A 23,806-nucleotide genomic window follows, 5' to 3' on the forward strand; every position below is an offset into this window, starting at 1 on the left:
AATGGTCAAAATTCCACTTCCAGCGAAACAAATTAACAAAAGAGTTACTCTTTTATTGTGAAAATTAAAATACATAAACCAAATGGGAAACCAATGAAAACAACAGCACGAAGTTTTCGAAGAAACATTACACATAACCAGCTTGTAACTTTAACAGCTTGTTTGGTTGGTTGTTACCTGTTGTATTGTATTGTATTATTACTTTAATTTGTTTTGATTGTTATTTAAATTTTATTATATTATATCGTTAAATTCATCGTTGCATAACGATGAAAAGTGCCACTTTATGGAACGACCGATTTGGTGTGGTTGCGTAGTTACTTTATTTTTTTTCTCTCATCTTGCCTTTTTTTAATATTAAATAATCCTATTTTAACCTTTACCCTACCTTTTAATCTAATAATATTACCTTGTACCCTACTTTTTCTTTATAATATTGCAAGTTTATTCTTTATATTGTTGGTGCATGACACCATGAAACGACGACAAACAATACAATCTATCCAAACATTGTATACATCAAAACCACAATACAATATTATATTATACGATACATTATGAAACGATATATAACAAGCATAACACGAGAGACTCTCTTCTCTAGTAAGAAAAGAGCTTTTATTTAAGTTTGTGAGATATGACCATAAATCCGTGTCTATTTCGTCGAAATTAGCTACCGATTATTTTCGGTCACTAAAGTACGTCTGTAGTGAACCATTAATAACGATGAGAGCTACGACACATATTGGTTATAGTTTGGGAATTGGGCGTTCATATAGGCCATTTGAGCTTGAAAGTCAAGCCTTGCCTATTGTCCTTCACTACTAGAAATTCACTAAATATCGATCAGAAAAACCGACCAATATTGGTTGATTATGGCCAATTACCGACCAAAACGCGACCAAATACGTTTGGTCGTTATTTTGATGGTCGTATTAATATACCGACCAACGTTGGTTGGTATATTAAAACGACTCTGAAGAATATAAATGATTTACCGACCAACTTAGGTCGGAAACATATTTTATTAATTTAATTTTACCGACCAAAGTTGGTCGGTGTATTTAATTTTTATGTTTTTTTATTAATTATTAAAATTAAAAAAAAATCGACCAAAGTTGGTCGGTAAATGAAAATATATATTTCTTTTAAAAAAATAAAAATTTAACAATACCGACCAAAGTTGGTCGGTAAGGTTGAATTCTGGGAATTCCTTGTTCATTAACCGACCAACTTTGGTCGATAATAGTCAATTATTATTTTTTTTAATGAATACTGACCAACTTTGGTCGGTAATTTGCAGTTATTTTTTTATTATTATAAACCGACCAACTTTGGTCGGTTTTTCTGGGTTTAATTTTGGCATAAAATGCCTGTTTTTGTAGCTACACTACCTGCCAGCATACCAACAACAACAACAACCAAACATTCAATAAATACTTTAAAACTAACAAATTAAAGTTAAATTGAACATAACAATCCAAAACCAAGTTAAAACTAATTACAACAAGTTCAAAACTAGTCCTATTTGTCTAGTTCAAAGTATATAAAAGTCAAGGGGTATTTTGTACAACATCATTATCATCGTCTGATGAACTTGCATCTACAAGACGGTATAGAGAAGGGTCTTGTGGAGGACGGAAAGAACGATCACGGGAGGACGGGAGGAACGATCACGAGCAGGACGGGAGGAACGATCACGTGGAGGTTGAACCTCTGGCGATGACTCACGAGACCAGGGCAATGGAAAAGCTCTAGTAGATAGGAGAGTTCTGATCTGAGCTTGCATGCCAAGGAATTGAGCATCTACAACAACAACAACATCATCATCATCATCAACAACAACAACAACAACAACAATAACAACAACCGAACATTCAATAAATACTTTAAAACTAACAAATTAAAGTTCAATTGAACATAACAATCCAAAACCAAGTTAAAACTAATTACAACAAGTTCAAAACTAGTTCTATTTGTCTAGTTCAAAGTATATAAAAGTCAAGGGGTGTTTTGTACAACATCATTAGCACCGTCTGATGAACTTGCATCTATAAGACGGTATAGAGAAGGGTCTTGTGGAGGACCGAAAGAACGATCACGTGAGGACGGAAGGAACGATAACGAGCAGGACGGCAGGAACAATCATGTGGAGGTTGAACCTCTGGCGATGACTCACGAGACCAGGGCAACGGAAAAGCTCCAGTAGATAGGAGAGTTCTGATCTGTGCTTGCATGCCAAGGAATTAAGCATCTACAACAACAACAACAACAACAACAACAACAACCGAACATTCAATAAATACTTTAAAACTAACAAATTAAAGTTCAATTGAACATAACAATCCAAAACCAAGTTAAAACTAATTACAACAAGTTCAAAACTGGTTCTATTTGTCTAGTTCAAAGTATATAAAAGTCAAGGGGTGTTTTGTACAACATCATTAGCACCGTCTGATGAACTTGCATCTACAAGACGGTATAGAGAAGGGTCTTGTGGAGGACGGAAAGAACGATCACGGGACAACGGGAGGAACGATCACGAGCAGGACGGGAGGAACGATCACGTGGAGGTTGAACCTCTAGAGATGACTCACGAGACCAGGGCAACAGAAAAGCTCCAGTAGATAGGAGAGTTCTGATCTGAGCTTGCATGCCAAGGAATTGAGCATCTACAACAACAACAACAACAACAACAAAACATTCAATAAATACTTTAAAACTAACAAATTAAAGTTCAATTGAAAATAACAATCCAAAACCAAGTTAAAACTAATTACAACAAGTTCAAAACTGGTTCTATTTGTCTAGTTCAAAGTATATAAAAGTCAAGGGGTGTTTTGTAAAACATCATTATCATCGTCTGATGAACTTGCATCTACAAGACGGTATAGAGAAGGGTCTTGTGGAGGACGGAAAGAATTATCACGGGAGGACGGAAGGAACGATCACGAGCAGGACGGGAGAAACGATCACGTGGAGGTTGAACCTCTGGCGATTACTCACGAGACCGGGGAAACGGAAAAGCTCCAGTAGATAGGAGAGTTCTGATCTGAGCTTGCATGCCAAGGAATTGAGCATCTACAACAACAACAACAACAACAACAACAACAACAACAACAACAACAACAACCAAACATTCAATAAATACTTTAAAACTAACAAATTAAAGTTCAATTGAACATAACAATCCAAAACCAAGTTAATACTAATTACAACAAGTTCAAAACTGGTTCTATTTGTCTAGTTCAAAGTATATAAACGTCAAGGGGTGTTTTGTAAAACATCATTATCACTGTCTGATTAACTTGAATCTACAAGACGGTATAGAGAAGGGTCTTGTGGAGGAAGGAAAGAATGATCACGGGAGGATGGGAGGAACGATCACGAGCAGGATGGGAGGAAAGATCACGTGGAGGTTGAACCTCTGGCGATGACTCACGAGATCGGGGAAAACGGAAAAGCTCCAGTAGATAGGAGAGTTCTGATCTGAGCTTGCATCCAAGGAATTGAGCATCTCTAACCCTTTCTCTTTCCTTGGCCGCTTCTAGCTCGGATGTGATCTTCATCACAGTCTCTCGCATAGCGCAGAGGCTCTCCCCATTTAGTTTATCGCCTTGCGAGGAAGTCCCTATTCCTTGCATTTCACACTTATAGCGATGGAACTTTTTAGTAGGAAACCCGTATACCTTCCCCCATTTTGGACCGCCAACAGACTCCAACCATATTCTTTCAGCATCCTCGTCCGAAGGTTGGGTTGGCTCGCCCGATTCACCAACTGGATGACTGCGAATGAATTCCTCCACGTTACTTTGGTAGCGACCCTATATTATTTTAAATTGAATTAGAATTTCAAAATTTATATAAAAGTAAATTATAATACTTAAAGAAAAGTGAAAGTTTATATATGCAGTCGAGGCCGGTCTTCGGCCCACCTTTCTTGATCCGTCTCTTTCTTCTTCTTTACAATATGCGTCTCCTTGAATAGCTCATTGGACGCCCCAACTTCTTTTCCTAAAAATAAATTAATTTAGTTAATAAACAGAATAGATATACTTTGAAAAGTAAAATAATTTAAGCAATTACGTACCAATCTTCTTTTTATTGTCCTTAGGCTGATCGCACCTCCAGTGTGCAAGGAGCCTCCCTTCTCGGATGCGCGAGCTTTCTTTCCTTTTTTGCTCCTCTCAAGAAGTCTGCGGTAAGCCATTGCCTTTGAAAATCATCCCATAAATTCTGAAGTAACCATCCAGGCCTCTTTTTCTTCTTTCTAGCATCGGAGAAAGCATCCGTCAATCTCTTGCGAGCTTTATGATGAAAATTGTAGCCGCTTCCGTGCTATAGCGGTCTTCCCATACACACTTGCTCTGTATTTCAAAAGTTAAATATTATATGGAAACATCATAAATATAAATTATTAAACTGCTTAAAAGAACATTTATACCTTAAATTGATTGAAATTTGCTCCTTCAGCGAGAATGGGAAATCAGTCAATGTCGCATAAGGGCCATCATAAAGCTTTATGATGGCATTGGTGATTATCCTCGTAGTCTTATTACTCAGCTTGAACCTGCAATTTAATAATAAAAACACATTAATATCTTAATAAAAACGTTACAAAACAATAAACTCAAAAATAACAAATAACTCTTACCCATCACCCTCAGTTGATCATAATGCACTTCCTCGTCATCATCGTCCGAAACATGTGTATCAGAGGCATGTGTGGACGGTGTAGGGGGGTCAGAGCTACTGCCTCACAGGCGAAGGCCTGAAATAGATGGAGTCGCTGATGAAGATAGTTGTGATCCCTGTGACTGCGACATAGCTGGATGCGACCCAAGTGGCTGTGATACTGATGGTTGTGACCCGAGTGGCTGTGAAATGGATGGATGCGATCCATGTGGGTGTGATATGTAGGGATGTGATATAGATAGCTGTGATGCAGATGGCTGCGATCCATGTGGCCGTGAGTCAGCTGGACTGTATGTCGGACGTATAGTCCTATGGCTCTGTGAGGAAAGACCTGGTGTCTGGATGAAGGTGTAGGGCTCGTGATGCTGTGGCAGCTCAGGGTCGGGTTCTTTTAGGGATAGACTTGTGAAGCTCCTAATTAGTATATATAATTTATCATCAAATATATCTATTTGTGAATTGATTCATTGACTTATAACTTACTTAGATGCATCGTTGAATATTAAAAACAAAACGTTTATATATGTATATATATATATATATATATATATAACACGCTTCGATGTATTACTTTAACTACATATATAGCATGTTATAGTATATGTTCGTGTATTCATTATTTGAATTACAAAAGTGTTAACGGATTACATTTATATTATTTAGATAGTAAATATAAAAGTGATTCATAATTTTGACCAATGTTGACCTAATAACCGACCAACTTTGGTCGGTTATTTTCCAGAAATTAAAATTTACCGACCAAAGTTGGTCGGTAAATGCTTCCCCTGCATTAACTGACCAACGTTGGTCGGTTATTTTAAATATAAATTCTTTAAATTTTATAAAACACTTTAAATAAATAATATAACTATTAAAATTTAAAAAACTGGGTCCACATTACCGACCAAAGTTGGTCGGTAATGTGAAAGTTTCTTTGACTAAGCAAGTCTGACCGGCTGGGTCAACTTGTTGGCCATTTTACCGACCAACTTCGGTCGGTATTTTTTTTAAAATAAATGTACAATATTTTCTTCCAGCTTCTGTCCAAGCTAGATGATTTTTGGTCTCTTTTTTAACCGACCAACGTTGGTCAGAAAATTTTGGTCGGTTTTTTGCGTATTTCTAGTAGTGCTTGAGCTTTGATTGTTGCCATCATCAATCTTTGCTCATTAGTCATATTCTCTTCCTCTTCTTCTTCGTTCTCAAGGCTCGAACCATCTTCTCTTATAACAGTCGCGCATTTCAAGTGTGTGCTAAATTTACTCTCTGCACAATAATAAAGCCAACCATTGTCTTTGCAAAGTCCGTCGCACACCTTGCAAAAGAGATGCACATAATCATCAATAAGAAATGGCCATTGATATTGGAGTGTAGGTGATCTTCACGAGTCACAGTTTCTAGCCAAGAGATAGCAATACTAGAAATTCGGCAAAAATTGACCACGGTCTACCGACCAATTTTGGTCGGTCAAAAAATCAGCCAAAAAATCGATCAAAGTTGGTCGGTTTTTCAAAATATTTTATTAATTTTTTTTTTACGAAAAACCGACCATTTTTGGTCGGTTTTCATTGGCGCAAAAATGTGGGAAACTATTTTTGAGTCCCGCGAAATTTATTTTTTAAGAAACCAACCAACTTTTGTCAGTTTTTGATTTAAAATTAAAATTAATATTTAAAAAAATGACCGAATATGTCGGTTAATTCGGTCGGTCATGTAAAAAAAACCGACCAAATTCGGTCGGTAATTTTATTTTTAATAAAATCGACCAACTTTTGTCGGTTATAACAAAATGCACCAATGGTCTAGTGGTAGAATAGTATCTTGTCACAGTATAGATCCCGGTTCGATTCCCAGATGGTGCATATTTTAATTACATAATTAAAATACCGACCAATTTTGGTTGGTTTTTTTGGCATTTTTTTTTTTTGAATTTAGTTGACCGACCAATGTTGGTCGGTATGCCCTTCTGACCTTCAAAATACCGACTACACGTTAATGATCGCGTTTTGGACAGTAATTGGCCATTACCGACCAACTTTGGTCAGTTTTTTTGGACGATTTTTCTCGAATTTCTAGAAGTGTAGCACAATTAGCATAGAGGCTAAAGTTGCAATCGAGGCTTCGTAAACAAAAGCTTTTGGTTCTTCACCACATGCATTACAACCAAAATAAATTGAGTCCCGTTCATGTAGACTAGGGTATAGAGTAAGAGGGTGATTTGTTAGTAACGTCCTCTATTGAATGTGTCATAAAGATGGTCTGTTTAATTTGAACAAGTTGAAACTTCATTTCAACTTAATTATTTGAAATTGTCCATTGTCGCAAAAAAACTATTGCCCCTTATACATCTGAACAAGTAACTATTCTTGATGGAAGAACAGTTTAAAAGGAGAAACTATGGATTGGGTCCCTAAGCGCAGAAAAACCTTCTTAATTACTACACCATCTAGTGAGAATTTCTGAAGTGCTTAAAAGACTCAACGGAGGAAAACTTCGATCGCCGACGACACCGTAACAATGGCTGGTGGTATGTTCGATCTTTTGTTTCCGCTGTGCACTGCTCTTACATTTGGTATCAGAGCAGTCGTTTACCTCTGCCTTGATCATTCATGGTCGTTTATAAAACTTTTACAGTAAAATTAATTTTAAATAAATCATGTTTTCGGAACTTTTATTGAAAACTAATGTTAGAGATCATTTGGAAATCGATGTTCTAGCATTCTGCAATTTAAATGTAATTTTTGGTGTTCAGAATAGTGAGAACAAGTCGGACCTATAACTGGGTCTGAAACCGGGTCGAAATGACCTGCTAGAGGTTGAAGACGACCTGTAAAGTGTTTGCTTTTGGTGATGTACTATTGCACTGCTTTTGAGTTTTGCTTTTAGTTGTGTGATGACCCCATCAGAAGTAGCCATATGTATGTGCATCTGTGTCAGCGTTGATTACTTAAATAGTACTTTTTTTTGTTAAAAATTTTATAGTATTGTCAATTGTGTATAAATTTTCAGTTTGTGCTAGTAGAATTAAGAAATTTTAAATTACTGATCATTCATGTGCCTTGTTGTATGTATATTCCTTATTGCTTTTACATACAAATACAGAAAATTACTTTGGAACATGAAACTTAATTATTGTATAATAGATTTTGCAATAAATTTTAAATGAACTTTAGATTTAATGTCTTGTGATCCATATAGTTTTATTTAATAAGAATTTAGCCACAACAATCTTGATTAAGTAAAATTTAGGATCACATAAGAAAATTATAGACATTAAATTATTTTTAAAGTATTGAGATTAATGTCTAAGTGATCTAAAATTTATTTGATTAGAGATTAGCCACAGCATTTTTAGTCAAATGAAATATAAGGATAAGGATCACATAAGAAAATTTAGACAATAAGCTTGTGATTAGTTATGCACAATATAATGACTTAAGAACCTTTATTACATTTTGCGTAATTAATTAGGATAAAATATTAAATATTTTTTCATAATTACCTACAGGGATTATGGATTAGAATTTGATAGTTTTATCAAGGGATAGGATGTCATTGCAGTAATAAAATTGACAATTCTATCATAAGGAATGAATCTAATTGAATTAAAAATTTAGCCTACAGGCAATTGTTATGTCACTAGATTCAATTTTTACATGGTTTCAATTGGTGAATCATGATATATGTTTATTTGCATCAAATTTATGCTAAGTATGCATATTTTTTGCAGTTATGCAACCGGTGAATTTTTTTTGATATCTGTGATATTCCCAAACTTAATGGTGAGAATTATAAGATTTGGAAGGAGAGAATTCTTGTTCATTTAGGGTGCATGGACATTGATTATGCTATTAGGAAAGACGAACCACATATTACTGAAACTAGCTCTCCAGTTGAAATTGCTCTTCATGAACAATAGGAGTGGTCTAACCGCTTGAGTACCATGTTCATCAAGACCAAAATTGTTGCTGGTATTCGTGGTTCTGTCGAACAGTATACTAATGTCAAGGCATTATTGAAGGCTATTGATAAACAATTTGAGACTTCAGATAAGGCACTTGCAAGCACGCTAATTATGAAATTCTCATCTATGAAGCTCACTAGTGTGAGAGGTGTGCGTGAGCACATCATGAAAATGCGAGACTTAGCGGCTCAATTAAAAACGCTTGAGGTTGAAATGTCTGAAACTTTCCTTGTGCACTATATATTGAACTCTCTTCCACAAGAGTATGCTCCATTTAAGATCTCTTATAACACGCATAAGGATAAATGGTCTATTAATGAACTTCTGACCATGCGTGTTCAAGGGGAAGGCCGATTGCTGATGGAAACAGGAGAAAGTGCATTCATGGATACTCAAGGAAGAGGACACATCAAGCCAAGAAGAAGGGAAAAGGAAAGGTACCCCCCGAAACGGACATCAAGAAAGAATCTTTGTGTTTCTTTTGTAGAAAGAAGGGCCACGTGAAGAAGGATTGCGTCAAATTTCAGAAATGGCTTGAGAAGAAAGGTAATTCAATCTCTCTTGTAACTTATGAAGCTAATATGGCTGATGTTAATCATAACACATGGTGGATTGATTCTGGTTCTACAATCCATATTACAAATTCCTTGCAGGGATTAAGAAACCTGTGGAAGCCAGTGGGAGCTGAGCGAAACATCTATTCTGGAAACAAGATGCTATCGCATGTGGAGGCTATTGGGACATGTGTTTAGTTCTTAGTAGTGGTTTCATTTGAAATTAGAAAAGACCTTTTATGTTCCTAATTTTTCTAGGAATTTAATTTCGGTTTCAAGACCTGTACCCTTTGGTTATTCCTTCAACTTTTCAGAAATTTATATTAATCTACTTTATATATCTAAAGTTGTCGGTAATGTTACATTGTCTGTTGGTCTTTTCTCTATTGATTTACAAAATGATGTCACTCATAATGTTATGCATCAAGCTGGTACAAAATGATGTGTTATGAATGAATATTCCTCTACTTTGTGGCATCGAAGATTAGGACACATCTCCATGGATAGAATTAAGAGATTAGTGAATGATGGAGTACTTAGTGCTCTAGATTTTACTGGTTTTGATACTTGTGTGGACTGCATTAAAGGCAAGCAGACCAACAAATCAAAGAAAGGTGCCAAGAGGAGTTCAACCATATTAGAAATCATAGATACAAATATATGTTGTCCAGATATGGATGAATATGGTCAGAAATACTTTATCACCTTTATAGATGATTACTCACGATACATGTATCTCTACATGCATCATAATAAGAGCGACGCATTAGAAGCCTTTAAAGTTTTCAAGGCTGAAGTAGAGAAACAATGAGGAAAGCAAATTAAGATTGTGAGATCTGATAGAGGTGGTGAGTATTATGGTAGATACACTAAGGATGGACAAGCACAAGGTCCATTTGCTAAGTTTCTTCAAGAAAATGGGATTGTTCCTCAATATACTATGCCTGGTTCTCCAGACCAAAATGGTATAGCGGAAAGAAGAAATCGAACTTTAATGGACATGGTGGGAAGTATGTTGAGTAGCTCTAAGCTACCTAAGTCCTTGTGGATTGAAGCACTTAAAACGACAGTGTATATATTAAACCGAGTTCCAAATAAGGTTGTCCAAAAGACAGCTTTTGAGTTATTTAAAGGCTGAAAATCGAGTTTGCGACATATACGCGTATGGGGATGTCCGTCTGAAGTTAGAGTAGACAACCCACAAGAAAAGAAATTGGATCCAATGACCATTAGTGGGTATATCATTGGATATGCCGAAAGGTCTAAAAGATACAGATTTTATTGTCCATCTCACAATACTAGAATTGTGGAATCAAGAAATGCAAAATTTCTTGAGAATGACTTGATCAGTGCGAGTGATCAATTTCAGAATATAGTATCTGTAAACAATCAACCTTCCACTTCAAGTGAAAGACCGGTTATTGTGCACAACACTCCTCAAGTACAAATGGGTGTGGAGCAACCAGTCATTGAGGTTCCACAAGCTGATGAGAATATTCTAGTAGATCAAGTTGTTCAAGAAATTCATGAAACTATTGAACAACCAGTTGAGCAACATAATCCTCAGGAAAATGTTGATACAACATTAAGAAGATCTAGTAGATAAAGAAAATCGGCAATTTTTAGTGACTACGTTGTGTATCTACAAGAATCTGACATTGGAGCCGAAAATGATCCTGAGTCTTTTTCACAAGCTATGAGTTGTAAAGAATCAGAACTGTGGTACAATGCCATGAAAGAAGAGATGAATTCCATGAAAAGTAACGAGGTATGGGATCTTGTTGAGTTGCCTGGTGTTGTAAAAGCCATTAGATGTAAATGGGTCTTTAAGACTAAAAGAGACTCATTAGGCAACATAGAGAGATATAAGGCAAGACTCGTTGCAAAAGGATTCACTCAAAAGGAAGGAATCGATTATACGGAGACTTTTTCTACTGTATCTAAGAAAGATTCCTTGCGCATCATGTTGGCATTAATAGCCCATTTTGACTTAAAATTACAACAAATGGATGTGAAAATTGCATTTCTCAATAGTGATCTAGAGGAAGAGGTTTATATGAAATAATCTAAAGGATTCCCTTCTAGTAATGGTGAGCACATGGTATGCAAGCTAAAGAAATCCATATATGGATTGAAACAAGTCCCATCAATGGTATTTAAAATTTCATGATGTAATCTCTTCATTTGGCTTTGTTGAGAACATTATGGATCAATGTATATACCAAAAGGTCAGTGGGAGTAAAATTTATTTTCTAATTCTATATGTGGATGATATTCTTCTTGCAGCCAATGATAAGGGAATGCTATATGAGGTGAAACAATTTCTCTCTCAAAATTTTGATATGAAAGATATGGGTGATGCATCTTATGTCATTGGCATTAAGATTCATCGAGATAGACATCAAGGTATTTTAGGTTTATCTCAAGAAAACTATATCAACAAAGTTTTAGAGAGGTTTCGGATGAAGGATTGTTCACCAAGTGTAGCTCCCATAGTAAAGAGTGACAAGTTCAATTTGAACCAGTGCCCGAAGAACGACCTTGAGAGGGAACAAATGAAAAACATAACATATGCTTCTGTTGTTGGAAGCTTAATGTATGCTCAGATTTGCACTAGCCTGATATTGCATTTGTTGTTGGAATGTTGAGAAGATATCAGAGTAATCCAGGTCTTGACCACTGGAAAGATGCAAAGAAAGTCTTAAGATACCTTCAAGGGACAAAAGACTACATGCTTATGTACAAACGATCAGACATTTTAGAGGTAATTGGCTACTCTGATTCAGACTTTGTTGGCTGTGTTGATTCATGCAAATAGGATACGTTTTTATGTTGGCCGGTGGAGCTATATCATGGAGGAGTTCCAAGCAGGCTCTAACTGCTACTTTCACTATGGAGGCTGAGTTCGTTTCTTGTTTTGAGGCTACCTCACATGGTGTATGGTTGAAGAGTTTCATTTCGGGGCTTAGAATTGCTGATTCGATCTCTAGGCCATTGAGGATATATTGTGACAATTCAGTTGCTGTCTTTATGGCTAAGAATAACAAAAGTGGGAGTCGAAGTAAGCATATCGACATTAAGTATCTAGCCATAAGAGAACGTATTAAAGACAAAAAAGTGATCATTGAGCACATTAGCACTAAATTGATGTTAGCTGATAACTAAAGGCATGCCACCACAAAAATTTAAGAGCCCGTTTGGACAAAAATAATTCCAAAAAAATTTTACTTTTTTCGAAATCAGCATTTGTTCATAAAATTTCCAATTTTCACTTGAAGATGCATTTTCAAAATTTTTGAAAATTTGAAAAACTCCAAAAAACTGTTTTGTAAAATTTTTACTCACAAAACTTCAAAAACAACCCAAAATTATATTCATGTCCAAACACAACTCTAAATTTCAAATACCATTTTCACTTGAAAAAAATTTCGCCATGTTTTGGAATTTTACAATTCTTATGTCCAAACGCCCACTAAGGATCATGTAATTACAATGGGACTTGGTTCCACTATGTCAATTTCGTTATAACAACAAATATTGATGAAACTCTATTATCGTATGAAATTTCTCATATTGTTATTGTGTACACATTCAGTTATTTTGAGAAATATCACTAAAGTATGAACCTAGAATAAATATTGGGTTTATTCATGGATTAGTTACCTCCTATAGCAAAGGTTGATACCTTATTTATTTTAAATAAATACCCTTTTAAAAAATTATATTCCATAGCAACCTTTTGATTTTTTATAGCCAAATATCTATTTATGGTCACCTCCTATCCTTAAGCCATAAAATAAGCTTTGTATTATTTTTCTCTCTCATATCCCCTCAAATTTCTCCTATCCTCTACCCCATATCTATTCTCCCTCTCTCTCTCTCTACTTCTCGATGTCTTCTCCTCCGCCGGATCAAGGCTGAAGATGAAGGCACTAGACTTCGGCTTCTGTTGGTGCTACTTTTAATAAGCGGCGGAGAACACGACTTCTCCTCCGAAGATGGAGAAGAATCCGTCGATGGAGGCAGTCTATTAGAGCGGCTTCTAAGTTTCTTCTTCTCCCCTTCATCACATGCTTTGTCTTCAATCCGATAATTACGTGCTAATCGTTGGCAATCGGATGCAACGGTGACGGCGAGCGAGGACTGGATATTGATGCTGCTTTAACGAGACGACATTAGGGTTGTTCTTGAACAAAGACGACGGAATTGGAGGCCGAGCAACTTGAATTTTCTGTTAATATATTTCAATGTATCTCGCTGTATTTCATTGTATTCATTGTCTTTTTTTTTCATTGTATTTCAATATATCTCGTTGTATTCTATGTGTTTTATTGTATTCATTATCTTTTTTTCATTGTATTTCAATGTATCCCGCTGTATTCTATGTATTTCATTGTATTCACTTTCTCGCTATATTCCATGAATGTATTCATATATTTTTTTTTAATTAATTAAATTTATGTATTCAGACGTATTATATAATTTCTCTGAAGATTGCTATATTTTTAGGGTGTTTTTCGGTTGAGAATCTTTTTTATAACTGGAAATACAAAATTTGTGTGTTATAATTGAGTTTGTTGAGTTATATTAGGAGTCTATTATGTTAATTGATTCACTTTCCGTTTAAAAACAGTGTAATCCCCTGTTTCACGCCATGAATACAGTCAAATACAATAATTTGTCCAGCCGTAATCCCATGTTTCACGCCACGAATACAGTCGAATATACTCGAATACAAAAATTTATCTAGCTGTAATCCCCTGTTTCACGCCTAGAAATGCTGCTGTATTCATGAATATAGTAGCTTAAATACATCGAATACACTCTAAAAAAATCTGAAAACATAGCTATACGAAGTAATATAGTAAATGGTAGCTACAACTAGCTAATAACCACTAAAATATAGTAGTTTCTGAAAGTTTCTCGTTATTCATTAAGAAATATGGGCTTAGATTTAGAGGCATATTGCATTGTGATACATGGAAGATACTACTCGATTTTAGAGGAACTATTGTCGTGATTCATGTATTATGATTCTCTTTAAGGTATTAGTACTATGACTTGGGCATTAATTATACGGACCAAGTGGGAGAATGTTAGTAACGTCCTCTATTGAATGTGTCATAAAGATGGTCCGTTTAATTTGAACTAGTTGAAACTTCATTTCAACTTAATTATTTGAAACTGTCCATTGTCATAAAGAAACTATTGCCCCTTATACATCTGAAAAAGTAACTTTTCTTGATGGAAGAACAGTATAAAAGGAGAAACTATGGATTGGGTCCCTAAGCACAGAAAAACCCTCTTAATTACTACACCAAGTGAGAATTTCTGAAGTGCTTAGAAGACTCAACGGAGGAAAACATCGATCGCCGACGACACCGTAACAATGGCTGAAGGTATGTTCGATCTTTTGTTTCCGCTGTGCACTGCTCTTACATGATTAGGATGGGAATTATGCTGGATTTTTCTTGGTAATTCGAAGCATGATTTGTGAAGGGTGAATTCACAATTAGGTTTGGTGCATTTGTAAGAAGTGCCAGAAAGTTTATTCTCACAACCTGAGCAGATTAATTATATGTCATTTGTTTCTTGAACTTCAGAGAGTTCCAAGGCATGGGGGTGGCTGAAATGCTTCATTTTTTTTAATTTTTTTTTTTTTTTTGGCTTATTCGTTAAACACTTAGTACTAGTGTGGTTTTAAGTATTCTGTAAGTGATATACATAGCATGTTAAATATGGAAATCTTGGCAAGTTGGTGACATGAAAGTCAAATATTGAGGTTCAAGGAATTTACGTTTGTGGAAAATTTTACGGGGTATAATGAGTTGACTAATCACTCTTCGTGCTTCCAAATTTGGACATTTGAAATATCGTAAGCAAGTTGAGTGATTAAAAAGTCAAAGATGAACATAGACTTTGGACTTTAATTGGATTGGATCAGCTTGTGCTACTATAGCAAGTTGCTTATTGACCCTACGTGCTACATTTTGGAGCAACTCTTTTTTCTTTCTTTCTTTCTTTTTTTTTTTTTTTTGGGGGGGGGGGGGAGGAGGATATTTCAAAATAAAATTGCTCCTAAATGTTATGTTTAACGTTACTAGACGTTTTAATTGTCAATTAGTTTATTTCTTCCTTAAAATAAAGAAAATTAAAAGTTAACTTTTTGGCTGCGACCATTTCCATTTTCCTTTTAGAAGTTAACTTCCTGGAAATGAAATCTAGGAAATGCTTAAACTTGCTAACTGGAACAACATTCAATATCCTAAATAAGTGATATCTAACATCGAAGGAAGGCCAGTGCCTCATAGAAATGACATCAGGTAGCCACTCTAAGGGGCTGTTATTTAGGAATTAGTTTTTCTGAATTTCAGTTTTTTAGTTCATATTTGGGACAAAAATGTCCTGAATCTATGAGAAAAATAAGTTGTACGCTACATCTCGCTTAAACCACACTTTGCACCAAGTCACATGCATCTCATTGTCCATAGACTCTACGCTTAACAATAAATATTTCACCGAATAGTAATCTTTCAAGAATTTGTTGTCTATCTAATTGGTGTTTGAGTCTATAGATATTACTCTTGAATAACATAGTATATTTTTTATATTTCCTTAAACTGCACATGTGTTCATAACAAAATGACGAAGTACGTACTTTCATTAATGGCATCAAGCACATGCAAAAAGAACAAAAGATGATCACTACATAAAGATAGTTTCATCTCCGATACAAGTTTGCTAAGGTAGATACAAGGAGCCAACAAAATCCAAAAATTGCTCAGGGGAATTTACAAGGGAAAAATTACACCAACAAAAAGGAAACAAAAGAGATCTAGCAATGAGAGCTAGATCCATGCTTTACTTACGCTTGCGCTTAACGCCCCAACTGGCTTCCGTGCTTCTTTGCTTTTTCCCTTGGATAACACGGGCAGTTGAAGAACCTTGACCCTGCCATTAGAGAAAAGAGCAAAAAATAACTTTGATAATTACAATAACAAACAAGTTGACTTAATAAATTCAGGTTACTTCAAAAATATATAAATTGTTAAAATGCAGTGAGACTTCGAAGTAAGATGAACTTCTTGATGAAAATATGGCTAGTTATTAGCTCCACAGAATTACAAGATCAACTTTCAGAAAATCCTCTGAAGACATAACAAAACACAAATAACCAAGTTCAATTTTCAGACTTTCCCCAACATTATATCTTATTGTATTTACAATTTTCTGTGTTCATTTTTGTATGATTCCAGAGGCTAAGGTGTGCAAATCAACTACTCAGCACAATTTCAGAAGCTTAAAGAATAATGTATTCAAAGATTTAAGTTTACATATTCTACAGAGTGTCAAGCAAGTGGCCAAGCCAAAATACCACATTAACCTCAATCAGACATGACCAGGCTTTTCTATAATATTTCCAGGGGTAAGTGGAGTAAACAAGAGCGTTCAAATAGATAAATACCTGACTCACAGCTTAGAACTGTCTCCAACAGACAGAATATCCAAAATGCAACAAGCTACAAAAAAGTGTTTGGAAGCATAGGACCTATTTACATTGGCAACATGATCCCAGGTAGCAAGCATTCCAGAATAAGGTCATCAAGGCTGGAGTTAGTTAATACCACATATGTAGACCTGAAGAATTTACATGACTACAACCCTCCCTACCCTCCTCTAAATCCAATCAAATCAGCTCCAGCATTTGTCCAGCTGCCGTTGAGAAATAGAAAAATCAAATTGCACTTTACTCTGGTGGTATGCTTCTTGTTCTAGGTAAAGTGAGGGGTCAGGTATGAGAGACCACATAAGAAGCCGTGCTGACTTGCTATATCATAGGCGTAACTTACTTGTCCTTAGGATACGTGTATGGTCTTGGATTGGGCTACCTCACAAGGTCCTCAGAGTAAAAAAGTCAGCGTCTTTTACAGGAACACGTGTTATTTTTTAAGTTATTTTCTGTAAATAAAAAGCAGCCACCAAGAACATTTCCTCTTAAAGTTTTCTCTTTTTATTCAAAAATTGACACCCCCAGTTGTATTACATTTTCTAGCATATGTGTTTAGTATGCCTTCCTTTGCCATATTTAGGGGTCCGTCACCATTTTCAATGTCAATACCTTCTATCTTCAACATCATAGTTGACCTCTATGCTTTTTCCTTTTTCGTCTTTTTAATAACGTATTGCACATTCTACCTAATTAAATAAACAGTTATTATGAACTTGTTTTTCAAAAAAAACCTTTCCATTTATACAGATCATTTGACAGTGAGATCTGCTCAACAAACAAAGCATCTCAGGTAAATGCCGTTGTCTTAATGCACGTCAATTATACAATGTTCGGAAACCATATAAACCATGCAGGCAATGTGGTAAGTTCTGCTGGTGTTGGAATGTGGTAAGACTTCAACCTTCATCCATCTAAACAACTAACCAGTTACAACCTCTTTTTTAGCAGTAAGCATAGCTTAACAACTGAATTACTAAAATGCAACTCGTTCAAGCGTATGGTACTACCATATGTTGCTGCTTGCTCCTGATTAATACTTACTCTTTAGTTTATTGATCTCTTCCCTATTTCAGAAGTGATCATTTGTGTTCATTGTTTAACATAGAAAAAGAAAATTAGAAAAAAAGAAAAAAGAAAGGAAGAGAAAACATATTGGAAGGGCTAATCAGCAAACTAGATTGGCAGTACTGGACCGGCGATAGAAGTTCCAGCCCAGATTAATACTGGCAACCTGGGATACACCAAGATTAATGGCGTTCCCAAACCATGAGTTCCCAATAGCTCTTATATTTCATACTGGCAACCTGGCATACACCAAGATTAATGACGTTTCCAAACCATGAGTTCCCAATAGCTCTTATATTTCATACTGGCAACCTGGCATACACCAAGATCAGTGGTGTTTCCAATCCATGAGTCACAGATGCGTGTTCTTGTTTCTAACCATACTTTACAAGCCATAATTTTTTCTGAAATCAGATTTGTCTTACGACATATAGCAGCCCATAAATTGTCTTAAGTACAAGAGTCTTTTATGCGGTTTTTAATGGCAGGAAAGCAGGACTAAGTTGCCAATTGGACACTAAAACTCTTTTTTCTGCAATATCATGTCTCACGCCATTAGCTGCTAATTAATATGTAACAGTTACTTAGGACACACAGCAATGCATTGAAGTGAAGGTTGTGAATAGAAAAAGGAGTGGGAGCTCAAAAGATCACATTAAGAGACTCAATCTTATTTAAAATAATGATCAGGCAGCAAAGCAGAAAAAGAACAATACCTGTTGCATTCTGACCATTAGAGCAGCCATCTCCATCTTATCTTGGATCCTTTTGTCCATTTCTAATCGCATTTGTTTACGCTCCTCTTCCATCTGCTCTTGAAACCTTTTGTCCATTTCAGCTCGCATTTGTTCACGTTCTTCTTGCAACTTTCGCTCCATGTCAGCTTGCATCTCATGACGCACACTTTCTATTGCAGAAGACAGGCTAGACCCCAAGTCTGCCTGTTGCATGCAGCTCTTTTTGGGAGGCTTTTTTCCATAACCTTTTCCACGAACATAGCCTGTTCTCTCGCCAAGTACAATGGCTAAAATCTCATCTCCATTCATTGGACTGTCGTTTTCTTCATATTCTTGCTGACCCACAAGTTCCTGGATCTGGTCCTGCAATTATGCATGACCATTTATAATTAACATATAATAACAAATATATAAAATAATAAGCCAATGATTTTCGGAAATTACATGAATTTGTTGAGATCGTGGATCTGACCACAGCAGTTCTCCTTTATCATTCTTACGCGTATGTTGGAGCTCCCAGACACGATCTGGCGGTGCCTTCTCTCCAGTCAGAGGATCCCTCTACAATATATTTCAGTAGAGGAAAACACATGTGAGCACCTAATTCGGCATAAATAAATAACAAAGAAGTGTATGATTGTTAAAGTAAATGCATTTTCACCGTAGATTCCTCTACTTCTGCAAAAGACTTTGAGCCACATGAATGCTTAGTTGTTTGCTTTTTCCTGTTTGTTTTGTTTCTCTCGCTTACAGCCTGCAATTCAGGCAATAGATTAAGAAACCAATATCCAAATGATAATATACCAAACATTCTTTTATCAAACTACCTTGAATGTCGGACTTCCAAAATATTGTACCAGAAATTCCCAATCCTCAGGCATAACATCTTTTGGCGGATGGGACAGTCTCTCCTCATCAGTATTATAACGTAAGTATTCAGCATGCAACCGAGTCTTCCACGTTCTAAAAAGCCTTTGCATAGTGCTGGCTACAAAACCTTGCAACACATGCTCTCCCCTACCGCCACCAACTTCAAATTTCTCCTGAAATATGTATATGAAGTTATAACTTTCTTTTTGAGAGGTGAGGTAATTTTATAAATAAACCAGCATAAAGAAAGTTACAATTGTTATCCTAACAGCATAAATAATGCATGATTTATAGAATCAAATATTGATAGTAAATTAGTAACATATTACCTGAACCTTCAGCCACATCGTTTGTCCATGCTTTGCAAAAATTTTTGCCCACTCACCATCTCTGAACGAGATAGTGCTCCTCATGATCAAGCCACAATAATTAACAATATCCCTAGCCCCGGGACCCACAGCTCTATCGATGTCATCCGGAATGTAAACTGTGATTTTGCTACCACACTGAGTTTTCATATCCACGTGTACGGATCTATATTTTCCCCTGCCTTTCTTAGTATTGCTGAAAGAAACTGCGAAGCAAGAAATATAGGACAATTAGAAAACTTTACAGCAAGAGATATATTATACAGATTACAAAAGAAAAACAGAAACCAGCTGATACTGATTAAAAAATTGAAGTTTTTTTCTGTCTAAGCTAAACTAAATGATTACTTTTTTCCCCACCGCAGCAGCCTGCATCTGGAACTGGTTATAAGCCAATAGCTTTACCAGCTGAGAAAGGGAGAACATATATATACACCTTTCAGAACAATTCCAAAGCAATCCAACAGAGATATGGCTGGCAAGAATTATAAGAGATCTTGAGGGTACTTTCCAGAGATGGTGGTTCGTGTAAGCTGTGGTGATATATCCAGATATCATTTAGTTTAATAGATAAAGTATCAACAGTTTCAGCAAAATGACTCAAAAATATAGCTCCTCCTATCATGGTTGTCCATGCTATTGAACTGATATATAGCTCATTCTGTTGACAACAGATACCAAGAAAAAACTTGCTTATTACAGAAAAAATAAGTTTTATGCCAGCACACCACATGAGTAGATTACAGCATCAAGAAGCACAAATTTCAGAGAAGATACTGCTAACTTCTTTGTCATTATGTGACTGCTAAGTTTGAAGTTAATATATAGATGGACAACCAGAGAAAGAACAAATTTTATTTGATGGCTATTTGGCAAAGATTAAGATACCTTAATTTTTGCAATAATTTCAAATAGGTCTTTCAGTAGTTCAATTAGCCAGGCTTCTGTTACCACCCAACTGTATAGCTAACAAGTCTATCTTTTTGTAACTACCAATATTATTGCACTCAAGTTTTGATGGTTAGCTCCATGGTTTTGCCCAGCAGCAATAGTCAATTTCTATACATAAATTTTGGATGCGGTAGTTTGGCAGAATCCCGATGTTGTCTGGTCTAGGCCTGACCCATCCCACTGCAGATTTTGTTGCATCTATAAATGTGTTTACTGCATTGCCATGACAGATATTCAAAGGTTGTTTCATGCCGGAACAGCCATGCCAATTATAGAGGCCATGCAAGATGATGATGAAGAAAACTTATACATAAGAAGCTAGATCTGAAGTCCATGGAACACTTACATAGGTACAGTTTAAGTAAATAGGATTAAGAGTGTAATAATCTCTGTACACTATTATTTATTACATTATACGGCCTTGAAGATTTTCATTGAAAAGAAAAGAAAGAAGACATCGTCATCTCATTAAAACAGATTATTAGAAACTGAACAGTAGAAATGCATAATACACCCTAGAAAATAGGACAGTGGCGTCGAGCCAACAATAGAATACTAGAATCTAGCTACAGAAATCAGTTTCTAAAAAACAAAATGAACAAAACAGGTTAAAAATTGTAAAAGTAATTTTATAAAGCAAATAAAGTAAGAGGGAAAGAGACCACTTGGAAGTGTTGAAATGCAAAAAACTAACCTGCACCGCTATTTAAATTTTCTGAAGAAGGATGTACACTCCCTTCCAGATTCCTTGAGAATTCTGACCCTGAAGACGGTCCTTGACTTGTTTCAGGGCTCCTCAATTCTAGAGAAGTCCGCTGACTTGCTTCAGGAATCCTTGTTGGCTGTGCTTGTGGTTGAGATGCTTGATCAATCGTAGGTCCCTGTGGTAGATTAATATTCACGGATGACACGACCACAAAATCATCACGTATTCCTTCAACATTACCACGTCCACGGCTCTTTCTACCTCGCCGACCTCTACCTCGTGCAAATCCTATCACTTCCTGCAACATCACATAAAATGTATAAATAAAGATTCAAATTTTGGGAAATATAAAATAATGAGATGTGGAGCCCAAGGACACTTGATGTCCCTTATACTAAGAAAGCAATAATCAGACATCAAAAACGGTAAGGCCGAAAAACAATAAAAAGCAAAGGTTAAGTCCATCAGAATTTTCATAGCACTAAAATACTTGCTTCAGGAATCCCTATTGGTTGTGCTTGTGGCTGAGATGCTTGATCAAGAGTAGGTCTCTGTGATGGATTAATATCTACGGATGACACCACTGCAAAATTATCACTTATTCCTTCAACATTACCACATCCACGGCCCTTTCCACCTCGCCGACCTCTACCTCGGGCATATCCTGTCATTTCGTCCCTACAACACCGCATAAAAGGAAAAAATGAACATTCACATTCTGTATATAGTATTGAAACCATAAAAATACAAATTAATGAGATGTGGAGCCCTAGAACGCTTGAAGTGCATTACACTAAGAACCCAATAATCAGACAGCGAAAACAATAAGGCCAAAAAAATTGGAAAGGAAAAGCTAACTACTTCAGTATATTCATAGCAGAAAAAGTTAACTGCAGGAAACTTATAACTCAATACATTTTTGGAAATTGAAAGCGGGAAAGTATTTGCACCGAGGCCAAAGTCCTTCCAATAGATTCCAGCAAATTGTTCACTCAGGCTCAAATTACTCTGTTATTTGGCTGAACTTCTTTGAGAATCTCTAAAGCCTTTGTAAAGGAGACAGTTGAATGAGACACGTTAGACAAAAGGGTAAACAAAATTGAGACATAATATCAATTTCTGAAAATCTTCTTCAGAGTATGGACTTGTTGTTATTAGGTTAATGCTTCTTATTGAAATTGTTTACTAGTTCTCTGTTATTATCCTGCTTTAACTGACTTATATTATCACTCGTCAAACTGCCACTAGATTATTTTTTGTTCAATTAATAACAGTCTTCAAATGATCTTTTGCAGATCAAATGAACACAAATTCGAGATCAAATAATAGCCCTCCAAATAAGGGTTAGGGTTTCCGAAGCAACCAACCCTCAGCAGGTTTTGGCACTAAAATAACAGAGCTAGGCTGGATTTATAGCTCGAGAAGCCCAATTCGAAATAAGTGTCGGAAGAAACTGGTGAAAATTTTTACATAGTAGAAGAATATAACCTATAATAAGACGAAATTAGATGAATGAAAAAGCTAACTTCTTAAAATACTTGGCTGTATTTGATGCTTAATACACACCTTTTAAGACCGGAGAATTGAGAGAAAGCAGCCTTCCAAGTCTGATTTGGTGGTTTTGGCTTTGAGAAGCCTTCGCTGGAGTCTGTGGTGACGACGAGCTGTTTATGGAAATTGGGGGCTTTTTTGGTTTATTTCATTTTCCTTTTTTAAAAGAAAAACGAAAAAGGATAGCAATTGGTGGCGACCTAGTCACCATAAATAGGTTACGTGGCGATTAAAGGTCGTTAGTAAAAGTTTTGCCCTCAATTTTCTTTTTAATTCTTCGCGGGAAGGGGGGAAACTTTTAAGTTTTAGGTTGTGTTTGGTATAACGGAAAATATTTTCCGTGGAAAATGTTTTCTTGGAAAGCAAGTAGTAATCTTATTCATTTTTCGGTGTTTGGTACACAAATTAAGGAAAATGACTTCTCAAAAGTATTCATAAATAATTTAAATATAATAAACATGAAGCCATAAACTTTCAAACTAACAACCTTCCGGACCCACAAATTTCATAAACTTTTGAACCGCTAAACTTTCAAAATCGCGAAATTTCGAACCCGTAAACTTTATAATTTCTAAACCCGTAAACTTCCAAACACATAAACCTCCGAACTCATAATTTTGAAACTTGTAAAATTTTGAGCATTTAAACCAATAAATAATAAAATTAAAAACTGAAAAATATATTTAAATTTATTTTTTTTCGGGGGGGGGGGGGGGGGTAGGGGGGGTAAGGGTAGGGGGTGGGCGCTGGGGGGGGCAGTAAAACGAAAAAAACAGAAATTTAAATTACAAAAAAAAAAAGTAAAATTTTTTTTTAGTGCGGAGGGGGAGGGTAG

The 23,806-nt window shown here is 35.9% G+C and overlaps 1 protein-coding gene and 1 pseudogene across 3 annotated transcripts; both read right to left on the reverse strand.

The window, feature by feature from the left end:
- Positions 1-717: 717 nt before the first annotated feature.
- Positions 718-14,913, reverse strand: LOC109239763 (annotated as a pseudogene).
- Positions 14,914-15,848: 935 nt separating this feature from the next.
- Positions 15,849-23,122, reverse strand: LOC109239761. 3 transcript variants are annotated; one of them, XM_019406345.1, is made up of 10 exons: positions 22,987-23,122; positions 22,336-22,466; positions 21,915-22,098; positions 21,409-21,718; positions 19,725-19,969; positions 19,353-19,568; positions 19,187-19,279; positions 18,970-19,086; positions 18,505-18,888; positions 15,849-16,164 (listed from the first exon to the last, which is right to left on the reverse strand). In XM_019406345.1, coding segments are annotated over exons 2-10 (1,641 nt in total). In that variant the 5' UTR covers positions 22,338-22,466; positions 22,987-23,122; the 3' UTR covers positions 15,849-16,074. The 3 variants fall into 3 exon arrangements, with proteins under 3 accessions (XP_019261890.1, XP_019261893.1, XP_019261891.1); XM_019406348.1 differs by having other exon boundaries at positions 15,857-16,164; positions 22,371-22,466; XM_019406346.1 differs by lacking the exon at positions 22,336-22,466 and having other exon boundaries at positions 15,857-16,164.
- Between the last annotated feature and the right edge of the window lie 684 nt (positions 23,123-23,806).

This window comes from Nicotiana attenuata, unplaced genomic scaffold, assembly GCF_001879085.1.
Source record: "Nicotiana attenuata strain UT unplaced genomic scaffold, NIATTr2, whole genome shotgun sequence".
Classification (NCBI taxonomy): domain Eukaryota; kingdom Viridiplantae; phylum Streptophyta; class Magnoliopsida; order Solanales; family Solanaceae; genus Nicotiana; species Nicotiana attenuata.